General features: G+C 45.8%; 1 protein-coding gene across 1 annotated transcript in view; it reads right to left on the minus strand.

The window, feature by feature from the left end:
* Nucleotides 1-18,058, minus strand: part of CCHR10.PART0H1orf112 (chromosome chr10.part0 C1orf112 homolog) — a 2,885,111-nt gene that overhangs the window by 2,773,756 nt on the left and 93,297 nt on the right. The window contains exon 4 of the mRNA XM_044086752.1: nucleotides 841-929. Coding sequence (XP_043942687.1) covers nucleotides 841-929 — 89 coding nt within the window. The remainder of the gene's footprint in view (nucleotides 1-840; nucleotides 930-18,058) is intronic.

Consider the following 18,058-nt stretch of genomic DNA (forward strand, 5'->3'; position numbering starts at 1 on the left):
GTCCCTCAAAGCACAGCTGTACAGCAGTGTTATCAAGACTTTAGCAGTACTGATATCCAGTACAACAGGGATGAGCTATATAGCATCGGTATGTACTCCTGGGAAAGGATGCCCCAAATCTGACAGTAAGCTGGGAGACATAACAGTAAGCCAGCATAACACAAGGCCATTCTAACATTAACCTAGGCGATGATACAAGAGGCAACTCTCACAGTAAGCCAGCAAACACGAGGTCACTCTCACCATAAGCAATGAAACATGAGACCAGACTAACTAAACCAGGAAACATGAGAAGGTGGAGTGAATAAATGTGTCACGCCAGAGGTGCAGGTGCAAGACAGGAAGACCGAAGTAGTGTGGAATAAGTCATACGCTGCCAGTACTCGGAGGGGTGGAATGATTTCAGAAGAACTACAGCACCAGTCTGAAAAACACAGTCTTTCTACACAACATAAACAGGACGGATACTTGCCAGACTACAATAGATCTCAGACGTATTTCAGTCTTTACCTAATGAACCCAACAGTGTACAACTGGTGTATATAATTTTGATCCATCATCACAGGTAAACTGTGTTAAAACTACTAAAAAAATCTCAGATGTGAAAAGTGACATGGACCCACAAGATCTACACTGTCTTCAGAGATGAATGCAAGACAGATGCATAAAGAACCAACAGAGAAAGCAAAGAAAGTGAAAAAGACTGTACAGTTGAGAGAAATCAATTTTACCAAGACAATATCACACTTTAATCTGTGCTGTTACAACCTGACACACACAAAGGGTAAGGCATTATCTTCAAATGAGGATTATGTGATAAAACATAAAATGAGAATGTACCTTTGGCAATACTTGTGAAAAAAATGATTGTTCCAACTCTGTAAAGCTGATGTGAGGTAAAAACATTTCCATAAGGATTTTCAGCAAACCTGCAAAACCAAAACCAGTTTTCATTTCATGTTCCAACTAACAATAACTGCTGCATCTTGACACTTTCATCCAGCATTGGTCAGACAAAGTCAACCATGTGTGTTTATTCTTGAATAAAATCCGCAAAACAAGCTAACGTTAAAACAATATAGAAAATCACAGTTCTAGACTCATTCAGTTATTTCAATTAATTATTTGGATAATTAGTATCAAATACAAGTAGAAACACAAAAGGTGAGGTAGGAATGGATCAAACAACTACAAAAGGACTGATAAAACTACACCTGTATCAAGGTACTCACCAACACGTACAGGTGTGTTACAACAGTCACAAAAAGGGTTTCTCACCGTAACAATAAATCTTCAAAAAAGAGACATGTTCCTGGAGGAGTATAACATACTGGTGATTTTCTCAATATCCTTTGCCACCACACTTTTTTCCAGCAGTACACCTGCTGCATTTGTTAAAGGGTCTTATACCAGTGAAGTACTAGTTTAGTGACGCATGCCAATAAAGACAACATTGCTACATGTCACATTCAGTTCTCAATACATTCAGTACTTACAGCAAATCATGCAACGCAAAGATGGACTTCAGTAACACGAGTGCAAAAAAAACTTTTTATAAATGCATACTGTTCTTCTTCTTCTTTCGGCTTTTTCCCGGTTAGGGGTCACCACAGCGGATCACCTTGTCCGCACATTGAATGGCAGTGGAGTTTTACGGTGTCGAGTTGCCAGCCCGGCGCCCAACCTTCCACAGAAGGCACACTCACACGCACACCTAGGGCCAATTTAGAGTGTCCAATCCACCTGCAGCATGTCTTTGGGATGTGGGAGGAAACCGGAGCACCCGGAGGAAACCCACACGACCACAGGGAGGACATGCAGACTCCGCACAGAAGGCACCCCAGCCAAGGATCGAACCGGAGAACCTCTTGCTGTGAGGCGTATAAATGCATACTGTTAAATTACTCAAATAAAAAAAAAACACTGTGGAGGATGGTGGACTAGAATACGTTTTGCCAAGTACATCCATCTCAATGACATAACACTTATATCAAGTACCTCATAACTCAGTTTCTTTATACTTTGCCATGTAGGTGTGACAATTAGAGACTCAAAGTGTAAGAGGCAGATGTATACACTTTCCCTCTAAAGCATCTAATACTCTAATCTCTTTGTTTGGAAAGGTATTGGGGCCTGCAACTAATATGGAGTCCCTGGCCATATGCAGGGAAACTATTGACATGGTCATTTTCAGATTCTTGTAAATGTTTCTTTAGAGTTAGTGGTTGAAAGAAATCAAATAAAAGCAATTCAAAAGCCTCAAATATTACAGGTAGTAGTAGTGAGTTTGGTCTTAATTCCAAGAGGACTAGATGCCTCTATTTTGTATACGACATGAAATCAGACTTGCACATAAAATGCTCCCTCATGAGGCTAAGTATGTCACAGTAATCATCATTTGGCAGTAAACGTGATTAAATCATCTTCTTAAAATCTAAATTTTATCCTGGGGGGAGGGCTGGGAAGTAAATACCAGACCGTCCTTTTCCCACAGGAGCAATCTTACAATCTTGGATGGAGGAAATCCTGTATTCCTCTTACTTGGCTGGAAGCCCAAAATGGGGGGGGGGGGGCTATGCTGTGAGCTCAGTCACAGTGCAGGCAGCACATCTACATGAGGGGGGACTGTGCTGTGAGCTCAGTCACAGTGCAGGCAGCACTTCTACATGGGGGGGGGGGTTGAGAGCTCCGTCACAGGGCAGCAGCACTTCTACAGGGGGGGCTGTGCTGTGAGCTCAGCCACAGTGCAGGCAGCACTTCTACATGGAGGGGCTGTGAGAAGCACTTCTACAGGGGGGGCTGTGCTGTGAGCTCAGCCACAATGTAGGCAGCACATCTACATGGGGGGGTGAGCTCAGCCGCCGTCCAGGTAGCACTTCTACATTGGGGGGGGGCTGTGAGCTCAGCCACACTGGAGGCAGCACTTCTACATGGGGGGGGGGGGTTGTGAGCTCAGCCAAACTGCAGGCAGAACTTCTACATGGGTAGGGCTATGCTGTGAGCTCAGTCACAGTGCAGGCAGCACTTCTACATGGGGGGCTATGCTGTGAGCTCAGTCACAGTGCAGGCAGCACTTCTACATGGAGGGGCTATGCTGTGAGCTCAGCCACAGTGCAGGCAGCACTTCTACATGGGGGGGCTGTGAGCACAGCCACAGTGCAGGCAGCACTTCTACATGGGGGGGGGTGTGAGCTCAGCCAAACTGCAGGCAGAACTTCTACATGGGTAGGGCTATGCTGTGAGCTCAGTCACAGTGCAGGCAGCACTTCTACATGGGGGGCTATGCTGTGAGCTCAGTCACAGTGCAGGCAGCACTTCTACATGGAGGGGCTATGCTGTGAGCTCAGCCACAGTGCAGGCAGCACTTCTACATGGGGGGGGCTGTGAGCACAGCCACAGTGCAGGCAGCACTTCTACATGGGTGGGCTGTGCTGTGAGCTCAGTCACAGCACAGGCAGCACTTTTACATGGGGGGCTGTGAGCTCAGCCACAGTGCAGGCAGCACTTCTATATGGGGGGGGCTATGCTGTGAGCTCAGCCACAGTGCAGGCAGGACTTCTACATGGGGGGGCTATGCTGTGAGCTCAGTCACAGTGCAAGCAGCACTTATACATGGGGGGCTGTGCTGTGAGGTAAGTCACAGTGCAAGCAGCACTTCTACATGGGGGGGCTGTGAGCTCAGCTACAGTACAGACAGCACTTCTACCATCCTCTTACAACTATGCAAGACAAGGCCTAGCAATGAAATGGGAGAAAAGTGTCAGACAAGCAGAGGCTTGTTAGGCCAAGAATAAGCAGCTGTGCATTGCTTGTATATCCAAACTTCTAGAGAAAAGACGGAGCATAATGGCCCTTTTTTTGACTATACAGACTTTCTTAGAGGATCACCTGAGATCCAACATACTAACCTCAAAGTATACATCAAACAGCAATGTCAGAAAAGCCTTATTACTCTTTTTGGAGCTTTCATTTTCAAGTGAGCAAGAGTCACCTGCACTGGAGAAAATGGAGTCTACATTTGCTCAACACATAGCATAAAAATGTCTGGGAGTACATGCTAGAAACGGCTACCACATAGCTCTCAACCAGTTAGGGACAAATTTCAACAGAATCAGGGACAAATCCAGAAATAATCATGCACAATCAGGGACACTTAAAATATTGCTTCTATTAACTTAGACATTAACAGAATAAGAGAATGTAAATTAATATACATTTCCTGAAGGAAAAGAAGTCTGTATCTCTTAATCATTGTCATTATTTATTAAGTATAATTCAGCACCTTTCCTTCAAAAGGCACTAGTGTAAGGAGGGATTAAGAGAGACAGAACTAAAGTTTGAGTTGAAGTCAGGAATGGTTGAGAGGTATATTAGCATATCTGTTTTCAGAGGGGTCAAACAGAAGTCAGTAGCTAAAACAGATATTGAGAGTGGAGGTTGAGAAACTGTCTGACCAGATTCACTATCCTCTGGCCTATTAGACTACACCAAAGACGTGGTTTCCATTCCTTAATAATATCCTTCTTCACGGTTTTCTCACCCATGATAAATCTTTTAAGTCCATCTTCCTTTTTATGATTTTTCTTGGGAGGTAAGGGCTCTCCCACTTCAAATGACAGCTGCTCTAATTCTGTAGCTTGCACGCCAGTCTCCAGCTTTCTATGGTTGAATCAGGCACATAAAAAGGCCTCTCTATTTCTATGCCTTTTCCTAGGGAAAGCTGTAAAAATCTGGCAGTCCGCCAAAGTAAAAGAAAACACTCTAGATGCAAATCTTTGTACACGATCCGATATCTACAATCACAAAGGCTTTTCAACTCTGCACAAGGTATCGCCTGGCAAACAGTATGTTTCCCAGAAAATAATTTCCCACTACATAAGACAGTAAAATCACTAAATATATAAAAACTATTTCCCAAGTGGAACACTAAACTTGAAAATCTCTGCAAACTGGAGTTCTAGGATCAAAATACACAGCAAGCAATTGCAAACTTTCTTGCAGAAACTTACTTTATGCCTGCAGCAAACAACAGAAGGTACTGCAGTGTGATTAAAGTTGTCAACAGGAAAGTAGCCTTGCATCCTAGCACAGACAGTTATGAAAATAAACTTACTATAATAAGAAGTTATGTACCTACCATAAAGTACAGTTTTGTACCTACCATAAATGTAGATGTTAGAGTGCTCATACAGCCGCAGTCATTACAGATGGGTTATCCTGCCATCAGGCGGGTCCTCGGTCAGCCGAATTCCAAAGTCTAGGTCCGACGTCGGTTGTCGTAGCTTCTTCCCTGACGTCAGTGCAGCAGGGGTATAAAAGAGACAGCCAACGCCATTTTCTTCAGTTTTTCTTGCCCCAGATGTCAGGTGCCCACAGAAGGAAGGCACAACATAATATTATGCAAAATGCAATGTAGATAAATCAAAAAACAGTAGTTACAAGCAAATACACCATAAAAGAATACCCCAAATAGGTTGTATGATAAAGGTGTTTGTCATAAGGCCTGTTCTAAGAGGGGACGGAGGGGGGGTAACCTGGACTGCAGCTATATGAGCACTCGAACATCTACATTTATGGTAGGTACATAACTGTACTATGTTCATCGTGCATACAGCTGTAGTCATTACAGATGGGTAGAATCCCAAAGCTAAGTAAGGGTGGTAGGCACTAAGTGGAACTAGGAGGGGCGAGGATGCCCTGCAGGACTGCTGTGGCAAAGCCCACTCTAGATTTTGAGTATAGTGGAAGGTGGTAGTGCTTGGAGAAAGTGTGCACTGAACTCCAAGTAGCTGCTTCCAAAATGTCCTTGGTAGGGACCCCCCTGGGGAAAGCTGCAGAGGTAGCTGTGGCCCTGGTGGAGTGGGATCTGATGTATACAGGCACAGATTTTCCATGAAATTAATAACAAAAGCATATGCAGTGGGCTATCCATTTTGAAATTGTCTGTTTGGAAATAGCCTTTCCTTGAGCACCTGTAGCATAGGACACAAAGAGCTGCTCAGATTTCCTGAATAGCTTTGTTCTGTCCAAGTAATAACAAAGTTGTCTGTGAATGTCCAAGGAATGTAGTAGTCTCTCCCCTTTGTTCTGTGGATTTGGATAAAAGGTAGGCAAGTGGATAGTCTGATTCAAAGCTACACTGGATACTACCTTTGGCATGAAGGTACGGTTGGTTCTTAAGGAAACTCTGTCTTGATGGAAAATGATGAATGGTTGCACAGCCATGAGGGCCTATAGTTCCGAAACCCTGCATGCTGAGGTGATAGCAAGAAGGAAGGCTGTTTTCCATGACAAGTATTGTAGCTCTGTTGAAGAAGCCAGCTCAAAGGGAGGCAGGGTCAGCTTTTCCAATATGAAGTTGAGGTCCCAAGCTGGGACTGGTGGTTTCCTTGGGGGTTTTATATTTTTTGCCCCTCTGATGAACTGCCTTAGAGGATGCGAGAATAAAGGAGGATCTGTGTTGTATTGTGCAGAAATGGCTGAAGCGTGGATCTTCATGGAGGAGAAGGAAAGGCCACTGTTTAACATCTCAGCTAGGTACTGTAAAATTTGAGGTATATTTATTACCCAAGGATTCTGGCCCTTTTCTTGATTCCAGGAACAAAATAGTTTCCATTTGGCGGAGTAGACTTTTCTAGTAGAGGGTCTTCTGGCCTCCAAGATGACATCCTGCACCTCCTTGGAGAGGAGAGTCTGTTGGGAAATTAAGGTATTCTTCATGCAGCTAGATTTAAGGTTTTGAGCTGGCTGTGAAGGGTTTTGTAGTTGTGCTGGGACAACAAAAAAGAGAGACTAGAGGTAGTATCCATGGTGGGGAGTGTGTCAGGCTCTTTAGGAGAGGATACCAGTGTTGTCGTGGCCAGTCTGGAGCAATGAGAATCATTTGTTGTCTCTCTGCTCTGGCTTTTAATAGAACTTTGGTCAGTAGAGGAAGAGGCGGGAAGGCATAGACTGTCAATGTTGCCCAATTGAAAGAGTGCGTCCACTTTCCAGGCCTGTGGATGATAGGTCCTTGAACAAAATTTTTTCAACTGGTAATTTCTGTGGGTAGCAAATAGATCTATGTCTGGCTGTCCCCATGCCTGAGTTATCTTTGAGAAAACTTGAGGATGCAACTTCCATTTGTGTGGGTCTGTCATATTTCTGCTTAAGGTGTCCGCCAGTGTTTTTTCCTTCCCTGGCAGGAATTGTGCCTGTAGTTGAATTTGCAATTCCACTGCTGTGTTCCATAGGTTCATGGCTTACCTGCACAGGGTTATGAATGAGTTCCCCAGTTTGTTTATGTACCACGACTGTGGTGTTGTCTGTCCTTATCAATAGCTGGCCTGGATGCTGTAATAGCTGGCCTGGATGCAGTAGGTCTTTGAAGGTCATAATAGCCTTTTGCACGGCTAGCGTTTCCTTTTGGTTGATGTGGAGGTGCTTCTCTTTTTGGGACCATTTTCCCTGAATGCACTGATCTGCCATGTGTGCTCCCCAGGCGTAGTCGGAGGCATCCATTGTGATGATTTGAGTTGCTTGAGGTACACAGAAAGGGAGACCTGTGTTTCTCTGGCATGCTTGAGCCCACCACAAAAATTCCTTTTGAAGGCATGGAATGAGTGGTACAATTGTTTCCAAGCTGTGGCTGTGTTCAGACCATAAGTTTTTTAGTTACCATTGTAGTTTCCTCATATGCAGCTTTGCACATGGTATTAGTAGGATGCAAGATGCCATGAATCCCAGAGCCTGCAGGACTTTCCTTGCAGTTAGTCTGGTGAAAGTTGCCATTTTGTTGAAGTATTGAGACAGTTGCCCTTGCTTGTCTGGCGTGAGGTAGGCCATCTGGGTTGTTGTATTTAAGCTGGCACCCAGGAAAATTATCTGTTGAGAAGGTATTGGTTTTGATTTATTTTTGTTCACTATGTATCCCAGGCAGTTTAACAGTTTTATTACAAACACCAGATGCTGCAATAGAATGTCCTTGCTGTCCGCTTGGATCAGGCAGTCGTCCAGATATAGGTGGATTTGTATTCCTTGTTGTCTGCAGAAGGCAATTACTGATGCCAGGCATTTCGTAAACACTCTGGGCGCAGTAGATAAGCCAAAGGGCAATGCAGAGAATTGGTAATGGGTTGAACCTGCAAGAAATCTGAGGTATCTTCTGCAATCTTGTCTGATGGGGACATGCAGGTATGCCTCCTTGAGGTTCAATGTTACCAGCCAAGACTCCTTGCCCAGCATGGGAAGAAGCTGCTTTAATGTGAGCATCTTGAATTTTGGCACCTGTAGATATGTGTTTAGGATGGATAGGTCTAAGATGGGTCTCCAATCTTTGTCTTTCCTTGGTACCAGGAATAGTCTGGAATAAAAACCTTGACCTTGTTCTTTTGCAGGTACCTCTTGAATCGCTTTCATATCCATGAGCGCGGAAATTTGTCTTTGTGCCTCTGCCCTTTGATTTTGTGGCAGGTTTGGCATGCCTCTCATTTTTGGAAGGGTGTGAAAGTGGAACCTGTAGCCTCTGTCTATAATGTGCAGAATCCATTTGTCTTTTGTAACAATATGCCAATTTTTTGAAAATAATGCCAGTTTTCCGCCCAAAGGTGCTGCCATTAAAGCTTTGTTTGGCAGGCATAGGGGGAAGTCATTGTGTCTGTTTTCTAAATGACTGTGATCTATCTTCTCCACCTCTTGGGGTTGGTGCTTGCCACTGTCTTGCTCTGTAAGATCTTTGAGGTTGTCCTCTACCCCTTGGGAGTCTGTATCTGCCCGTTTGAGGTCTGTCCGTGGCTGGAAAGGACCAATTTTTTGAAGGCCAGTTTCTGCTGAAGCGTGGAGGTTGTACCTGCAAGAAATCTTTCACTGTTTGCATATATTTCGCTTTTTCCTCCATTTTCTTTAGTACCTCCTCAGCTTTAACACCAAACAATACATCTTTTTGAAGTGGTGCATCTAATAACTTTGCTTTGACATGATCTGGTAAGGTTTGCTCTTTGAGCCAAGCATGTCTACATATAACAGACCCTGTGACAACAGCTCTACATGAGGCCTCTAAAGCATCAAAACCACACTGCAAGGTATGTTTACCCACTTGCTCTGCTCCATGCAACAAATCCTGCAACTCTTTCAAATCTGGTTGTTCTGTTTGTGTCATTTTGCTTTTCAACTGAGATAACAAAAACTGTTGGTACTTTAACATATGAAATTGACAGTTTAATGCCCTCATGGTTAAAGTGGCAGATGTATACACCTTTTTCCCCCACCTTTCTAATGCTCTGGAATCTTTCTCTGAAGGTAAAGGGTTTTTAGCAGTAGAGGCCTTTATTCCCTTGGGACCCTGTGAAATAGTTTCTCGGTCAGCAGTATGGCTTTTATAAAGGAACTGGTGAGAATCAGGAACCCGGTAATACCCTTCTGGTTTAACAGGGGCTGGAGGTAAAGAATCTGGATTAAGACTGGCTTCTGCGTACACATCATCCAAAATATCTAAAACAGGTGGGATAGCCAGGGGCCTATGCTGGGGGAGCAGTAGAAATTCCCGGAGCCTTTTCTTGGAATCTGAGTAATCTTGGCCTTCCCAGTGGAAGTGTTCCCTCAATGTATGCAGGGTTTCCCCAAAAGAGTAGTCCTCGGGGGGGGGGAGAGACCGAGGGAATAGACTCCTCAGCATCAGAGTCTTCGAAAGGGGAATAGGCATAATAATAATAATAATAATAATATTAATAGAAGCCTGGTCTGAGGAAGGGTAGTCTTCCTCCAATCTGGGTCTTTTGTCAGAGGGTGGTTGAGAACCCCTGATGAGAGTTATCAAATCCTCATCCATTTTAAGCATCTGCCTTTTAGGCATGGGGCCTTGAGAGGAGGTCTGAGGACCCTGTTTTTTTTAGTTTTCATGGCAGCTTTAGATTTAGTGAAGGATTTAATAGAGAAGTCGGAAGGCCTGAAAACGCCTTCAGAAATGGCAGGCCTGACTAAATTTTCAGTTTCCCCGCAAAGAGTGGCGTCGGTATCTGCAGTGGGAATGGAGACCGAGGAGCCTGCGACCTCAGGTACTGAAGTCACCAGTAAAAGAGTTTCATAGGTAGTCAGGGGCTGCATAGGCACCTCGCTGAGAACCGGTAGTCGGCCTAAGCGTGGTCTCCGTACTCTGTGCAGACCTCGGATGTCGGTCCTTGTCTTTGCTTCTTTTGCTTAAAACTGGTGTCGGTGTATCCGACGACATGATATAATTAAATTTTTTGCCAAAATAATGAAGGGCGAACTCCGCTCGGCGCTTAATAGTGCACTTGTTGAACCTAGCACAAAAACGGCAGGCCGAGATGTCGTGGTCTGGCCCTAAGCAAGATATACAGAAAGAGTGGAAATCCTTATGCGGTATTTGCTTCCCACAAGAAATGCAATTATTAACTTTGTCTGACATCGGTCTGAGGCAAGAAAAGTTTCCTCAACGGGGTACTTAGCTTTAAAGAAGACTTCGGCTGAAATACTTTCGTAAATCTCAGGAGCTGGCCAACCGGCACTTGTGAACTGCTTCTGCTTCGGGCACCGCGCGGCAAGAAAGACTGAAGAAAATGGCATTGGCTGCCTCTTTTATACACCTGCCGCACCAACGTCATGGAAGAAGCAACGACAACCGACGCCGGACCTAGTCTTTGGAATTCGGCCGACCGAGGACCCGCCTGACGGCAGGATAACCCATCTGTAATGACTGCAGCTGTATGCACGATGAACATCGGTCCATGTTAGCTGTCTTCTTCTCACCTTCTTTCTTGCTGGATGGGTTCGGAGCTGATCCTCGGCTCCGACTCGGCCTATACTATAGCTTGAGAGATATTTTTACTGGCTCGAGGCAGCCCTATATCCCACAATACCATGCGCTAACTCCCCAGATCTCGTTGACAGCTAACACATAGTATAGTTTTATTGTTACCAAAAAATAAGCCATTATATACAAATACTGTCTACCTGCTGGTAACACTCATGATACGGGTAACCCTGAATAACTATGTATCATGAAAGAAAAGGACTCAGAGACCTTCAAGTCTGTCCAGGCTAGGGGGCAGGAGGGAGGTACGCAAGAAAGGCGGCGAGAAGAAGACAACTAACATGGAACGTTATGGTAGGTACATAAATTCTTAATGTTAAGTTGTCATTCTCGCCTTATTTCTTGCTGGATGGGACAGCGTCCCTAGCACCTTGGTCCTGGGTGGCTCAACGGAACAGATTCCTGAGTACAGTGGAACCAAAGCCAGCTCTATTTCTGGAAGCTATATCAAGTTTGTAATGGGTAATAAAAGTATGTTGAGAAGCCCATGTAGCTGCTGCACAAATGGCATCTAATGGTAACCTTGCTTGAAAGGCTGTTGAGGTTGACAGTGCCCTGGCTGAATGAGCCTTAGGTCTTGAAGGAAGTTGTTTGTGTCTCACCTCATAGACAAAGGTAATGATGGATGCTAACCATCTGGAAAGAGTTACCTTTGATACTGGAAGTCCTTTCTTTCCTTCAGCATAAGAGAGGAAGAGCTGTTCTGACTTTCTGAATTGTTTTGTCCTGTCTAGATAATACCGCAGTTGACGATGAACATCCAAGGAATGTAGTTTCAGTTCAGCCCTGTTTGAATAATTTGGGAAGAAAACAGGCAAGTCAATAGTGTGGTTCAGATTTGATTCAGAAGAAACTTTTGGTAGAAAGGAAAGATTTGTTCTGAGAGCTACCCTGTCTTTACGAAAAACCAAACAACGGGGACGGACAGACAAGGCCTGAAGTTCCGACACCCTTCTGGCAGATGTTATAGCCACCAAAAACAGAGTTTTCCAAGAGAGAAGCTTGACGGAACAAGAAGCTGCAGGCTCAAAGGGAGGAAGAATTAATGAAGTTAACACCAAATTTAGATCCCATTGTGGAGGAGGATCCTTAATGGGAGGTCTGAGCAAGAAGATGCCCTTGAGGAAAGCTTTAGAGTTTATGGGACATAATATTGGTTTCCGAGAGCCCTACATGAAAATTGGCAATGGCCGCTAGTTGTACTCTGATAGTGGCCGACAACGACCCTGAATGAAAAAGCTCCACCAGAAAATCTAGAACTTTATGAATTGGTGCATTAAAAGGATCTAAGGACCTAGCTTCTGCCCAGAACGAAAAAAACTTCCATTTACTCGCATAAGTCTTCCTAGTATTGGACTTATGGGAGGCAAGAATGATATCACGGACAGGAAGAGAAATAAAGGGAAGCCTGGCTATGGTTGGGAGTGGAGCAATCCAGCTGTGAGGTTGAGGGACTGAAGAGACTGGTGCAGCTTGCCCGTCAGATGGGTCAAAAGGTCTAGAAATGGTTCCAGATGTCAGGGCTGTTCCAGTAGATAACGGTGCAGAACGGAAACCATACTTGTCGAGGCCAGTACGGAGCAATGAGGATCATTTTGGATCTCAATGCGGTTGCTTTCTGAATTAACTGCGGAATCAACGGAAAAGGGGGAAAAGCGTATAGAAGACCCCGAGGCCAATCGTGGACAACAGTGTCTCTGGGGGGATGGCCTGGTAGAGGGAAGAGTGTGAAGAAGTCGAGGCACTTGCTGTTTTGAGGTGTTGCGAAAAGGTCGCAGCAAGGCTGGCCCCACTTCTGGAAAATTCTCTCTGCTACCGCCTGATTTAGAGACCACTCGTGAGGCATGAGAATTGTCCTGCTCAGTCTGTCCGCTATGACGTTGGACCTCCCGGGGATGTGCGTTGCTATCAGAAACCGTTGAGAGGAGATCGCCCACTGCCAAAGTCTGAGTGCTTCTCGACATAGGGGGTAGGACTTTGTTCCGCCCTGCTTGTTTATGTACCACAATACGGACATATTGTCCATTTGAATTGATATAGTGCCAGTGGGAAGAGAGTCCTGAAGGGCTCACAACGATAAAAGCACTGCTCTCATCTCTAGGACATTTATGCGCAGGTGGCATTCTAATTGTTGCTACGTGCCCTGGACAGTCCTGCCCTGATAGTGCCCCCCCACCCGATCAGGGAGGCATCCGTTATCACCGTGGCAACTGGAGGTGGGAGAACAAAGGGTCTGCCTTGAAGAAGTTGAGGGGAGACCATCCACCAGGAGAGGTGTTTTTTGCAAGTTGGGGTTATCAAAATGTTGTGAGTCATTGGGAGCTGTTGAAAGGACCACTGAGAAAAAAGCATCCACTGGAGAATTCTCATGTGGAAGCGGGCTAAGGGGAGAAGGAGAATCGCCGCTGCCATGAGGCCTAATGTTTTCAGTACTAACTTGACTTGAATTCTGTTAGACTGAAACAGAAACTGAACATTCCGCCGTATGTCTGTCACTCTCTGAGGTGGTAATGTTGCAGACATTTCTGTGGTGTTTAACATGGCGCCTATGAAGTTTATACATTGAAAAGGTGACAAGGAGGATTTTGCGAAATTTATGGAAATACCTAGTTTGTTGCAAATGCGAATGGTGTAATCACTGGCTATGATAAGATGCTGCTTGGTGGTAGCGGTAATGAGCCAGTCGTCTAAATATGGAAACACCTGGAATCCTTTTTGTCTCAGGTGAGCCGTAACCACTGCCAAACATTTGGTGAACACCCGGGGGCTGTGGTGAGACCACAGGGCAGGGCTCTGAATTGGTAATGACTGGCTCCCAGCCGGAAACAGAGAAACCTCCTGGAGCGCCTGTGTATCTTTACATGATAGTACGCATCCTGAAGGTCTAACGAGCACATCCAGTTGTCTCTGCCCAATAAGGGCAGAATGGACTGCAGCGTTACCATCCGAAATTTTGTCTTCTGCACAGACTTGTTCAGTCTGCTGAGGTCCAAAATGGGTCTCCAGTCTCCTGTCTTTTTTGGTACCAAAAAGAACCTGGAGTAGATTCCGGATCCTAGTTGGTCTGCTGGGACTGCCTGGATGACTCTTTTTTCCAACAGCTTTTTTATCTCTAGCTGTGCCTGACCTCTTTGTCCAGGTGGTACGTCTGGGAGGGTTCTTGGCGGTTGGATCGGAGGGTAAATGAAGAGGATTTTGTAACCCTCGGATATGATAGACTGTACCCATTTGTCTTGAGAAAGGGATTGCCAAGCTTCTGGGCACAGAGATAATCTTCCCCCGACTGCCTCCGAAGGTGGACAGTCGGGCAGCTTCTCAGGGATGATGAAAGAGTTGGTCAGGGAAGGATTCCCTGGAACCCTGGTTCTGTGGACCCCCTCTGCCGCTGGGGAGGCGTCTATTATTGTTCCCCCCTCTGCCTCTGGGGGGAAGTTCACCAGGTGCGGCAGATGCGACTCCCTGTGGTTTGCGGAACCACATCTTTCCACCCTTCTGACCTTTAGGATATGGTCTAGATGGTGTGGAAAAGTGGACTCCCACGGCAGAGAGAGTCTTACCATCTTGCTCGCACCTGGCGAGGGTATTCTTCACCTGAGGTCCAAACAACTCTGAACCATCAAAGGGAGTGTTGGTGAAGGACGCCTTGAAGGGATCATCAAAATTACAGAGTCGCATCCAGGCGCGACGTCTTAACGCAACACCTGTGCCTGCGGCCCTACGCGCTCCATCGGCTGCATAAGAGATAAGCCGCATGGAGGAGTTGGCAATGGAATTCGGGGTAGCCAGCTGGGAGTTGATCTTGTCCTGATCCCGCAGCAGAAGGATCCTGTATGGTTTCACCCAGTTCTTTGAGCAAATCTCTCTGAAAGCGGGTGAAATGACAAATAGTTCAGCGACCGCATGGCAAAGGTCGCTGAAGCAAATGTCCGCTTACCGTACCGGTCCATAGTCCTGGACTCTTTATTAGGAGGATGAACAGGTACAGAAGGATCAGCTAATTCCTTCTTAGTGGCGGCTGCTACCACCATAGCATCTACCGATACATCTTTGGTCAGAAATGGTCTGTCTACCGAAGCAGAAATAAATTTAGAAGGCCTCCTAGGGGTAGATTCAGGAGCTACTCACGCATTTCTGGCCACTACTTCCATCAGTGGGTCGAAAGGAGGGGACACCCAGGAGGTGGAAGGGCGAGACCCAAAAGTGTCAAGGTAAACCAACTCGTCCTCGGAGGGTTTGAGGGTGGACCAATTCCCCCTCTGTTTCAGGATCTCTAGGATGTCTGAAAAGGAGACATCCTCAGAGGGGGATCTTGGGGAACCTTCAGACTCATCCAAGTCGGTGTCTGAAGTGAGATTCTACGTGCTTCCTCTTGCACTTTCTTTTCCTAGGGGTTCCCCTGAAGCTTCAGGGGAGGCCTCGGACGAAGAAGAGACACCCAAAGTGGGTACCCTACGCTTTGGATCTCTGCTATCAATTGCCAGAGGATGACCAGAGACCGTAACAGGCACTGTAGAGGGAGGAGCTGAAGGAACCAACCTTGGAGCGGACACCGGATCCAGCACGCTCCTCATCACCTCAAAGGCTCCCCTATCGGGCACAGAAGAAAGTCCTGGCTCCGAAGATACCAGAACTGCTCCCGGCGCCGACAGAGAAGGCTCCAAGAATGTCGTTGGGGCCGAACTAACCAGCGCCGACGCTCCGAGATGGAGAACGGGGTCGGACAAGGGTCCAATGCCACTCGCCCCCTCGGAGTTGACGATGGAGTCCCGGCACCCAGACCTCTCCACGGACGGCACCAATGAAGAGGTCAGAGCCGACGACGCCGGGTAGACTAAGGTGGTAGTATCGGCTCCGACGTGGGTAAGGTCCCGGTTCCGACAAACTCCAGCTCTGAGCTCAACTGAAGAGTCGGAGGTGGAATCGAAATTGGCACCAAGGCAGCCACAGTCTGGTGAGATGGGCTTTGGAGTATTTGGGCCAGTGCCTGAGACTTGAGGAGTCTACTGACCACCCTCTCAATGTCATGGTCGACAGCCCGGAAGACCTGGAGGAATGAGTCCTATGACTCCGCTCCAACAGTAAGGGTGATCCTGGAGCTGAACGAATGGACTCTACGGAGGGTGACCTAGAGCGCTTGCGCGCTGTCGTCAGCTCCGATATGGGTTTCGGAGTGGGCAAAGTCTTGCTCGCATTGGATCCGACTGGAGTCGGAGCACTTTCGGTTCCGCCAGCTGTCGACTCAAGAACTGGAGCCGAGGGTATGGCAGGCTTGGACGACTTCCCCGAGCCAGACAGAGAGAGTCATCAGGCTTCAATAAGCCCCTCAAAATTAGCTTATTGTGGCGCTCATGCAGGACTCTTGGACTAAATCCATGACAAACGGAACAAGAGTCCTGCAGGTGCAAGGAACCCAGGCAATAAACACAAGAAGTGTGACAGTCTGTCAGCGACATCTTCTGACAGCACAAGTCACACTTCTTGAATCCTGAGACTTTAGTGTCTTTGGACATTATAGTGGACACTAACTATCTAACACAGTCAGCACACACAACTCACTCAAACACTCACACAAGGGGAGAAGTTAAAGGGCTGACTAGGAAAACACACACCCACTCAATAAGGGCAAACTATAGGAATAACTACAGAAAAACTAAAGCCCGAAGGCCCGTTTATCAATTTGACTAAAGGAGGGGGGGGGCTTAACGAAAACTGTTAATAAACTTTTAAGGGTAGATAATGAACAGATAGGGAAAACTAACCTTAAATTTTAAAAGTCCTCACAAAAAGAAAAATCTTTACACTGACCCGAGCCGGTAAAAACACAACCTGGCAGCGAAGCGGCAAACGAGATCTGGGGAGTTAGCGCATGGTATTGTGGGATATAGGGCTGCCTAGAGCCGGTAAAAATAGCTCTTGAGCTATAGTATAGGCCGAGTCGAAGCAGAGGATCGGCTGCGAACCCATCCAGCAAGAATGAAGGCGAGAATGACAACTTACCATCAGTAGATACTTTAAGAGATCACTGCTGCAGTAGTCCAAGTTATTTGGGTAAATCGTGACAAGTATGACCAGCTGGCCAACCATTCAATGCTTTAGGCCACCTTCCATGAACTCCAACTGACAAGAACTCGAGTAGAGCTCCATATGAAAGGCAGAGCACCAAATGCTTCAAAGCCTTCTTGCCCCAAGAAGAAAGGCAGTAACTCTGAAATGAAAAAGGCTAGAAAAAGTAAAACAAGAGAAACAAAGATATATTTATCTGGGTGTAATACAACTGATCTAAAACACATTTCATCAAAAACACAAATGACTGCTGGTGGGGTGGATCTCTGGAATTACAATGTAAATTACTATGGATCAGTAAAGTCCAAACAACACCAACCAAGCCACAGCTCGAGCAAGTGGATCCAAGAAAATAAAACTGAAGATAATTATACAACACAACTGCATTCGAGAATCCAACCAACACGCAAAAAGGCAAGAGTCACTCAGAGTAAAATGAAATATCTCAAAACAAAATATTTGACTGAACTTCCCATTTAACTCTGAATTAGATGAATGTTCTGATAGGTCAACCTTTATTTAATTTTGAAAATAAAAGCTTTGTAGCTGTTGGTTTTATATTAAAGGTCTGAAGAAGTGGCAGTCAGTACCCAACTAAAGAGCTTGTTAAATTTTATTTTGAGAGATTTCATTTTATTCTGAGTGATTCTAGCCTTTTTGCCCGTACTATGCATCAGTATTTCTAACCTGCCAATTTATTTTATTTACTTATCCTTTGCTGACCTGGTTAGCCTCACAACGCTATGGGCCCTCTTTTTAGGGAAGGCTCAGGGTAGTATTTATACTACTACATTTTGGGGAAATTTGGCAAGGGCACTGGCGTACTTCTCCTCCTTTTATCGAGAAGTACCATGAATTAATTTACATCCACCCTATCAACAAACTCAAACAAGTGGGATCTTGTTAAACATCTCATCCAAAGGATGGCAATAGTTAGGAGTGATGCTGCCACATAAGAGAACTTCTCTAAAGCAAACTTCACACTACTCAAGACTGGTGTGGTATCCTTCAAGGCCCCTGAGTCAGAGGAAACCACAACCCAAGCTGCGGAAGCCCTTACAAATGCCTTCTATGAACACCTCCAGGACTGCATGGATCAGGCAATCCCAAATAAAACCAAGACTCTTTCCACAAAGGGCAAACGTCCAGTCTGGTGGACCCCAGCCATTAACAAACTTTACAATAAGA

The sequence above is a fragment of the Protopterus annectens genome, chromosome 10.part0 (genome assembly GCF_019279795.1).
Source record: "Protopterus annectens isolate FY-2018-M chromosome 10.part0, PAN1.0, whole genome shotgun sequence".
In the NCBI taxonomy this organism is placed as follows: domain Eukaryota; kingdom Metazoa; phylum Chordata; order Ceratodontiformes; family Protopteridae; genus Protopterus; species Protopterus annectens.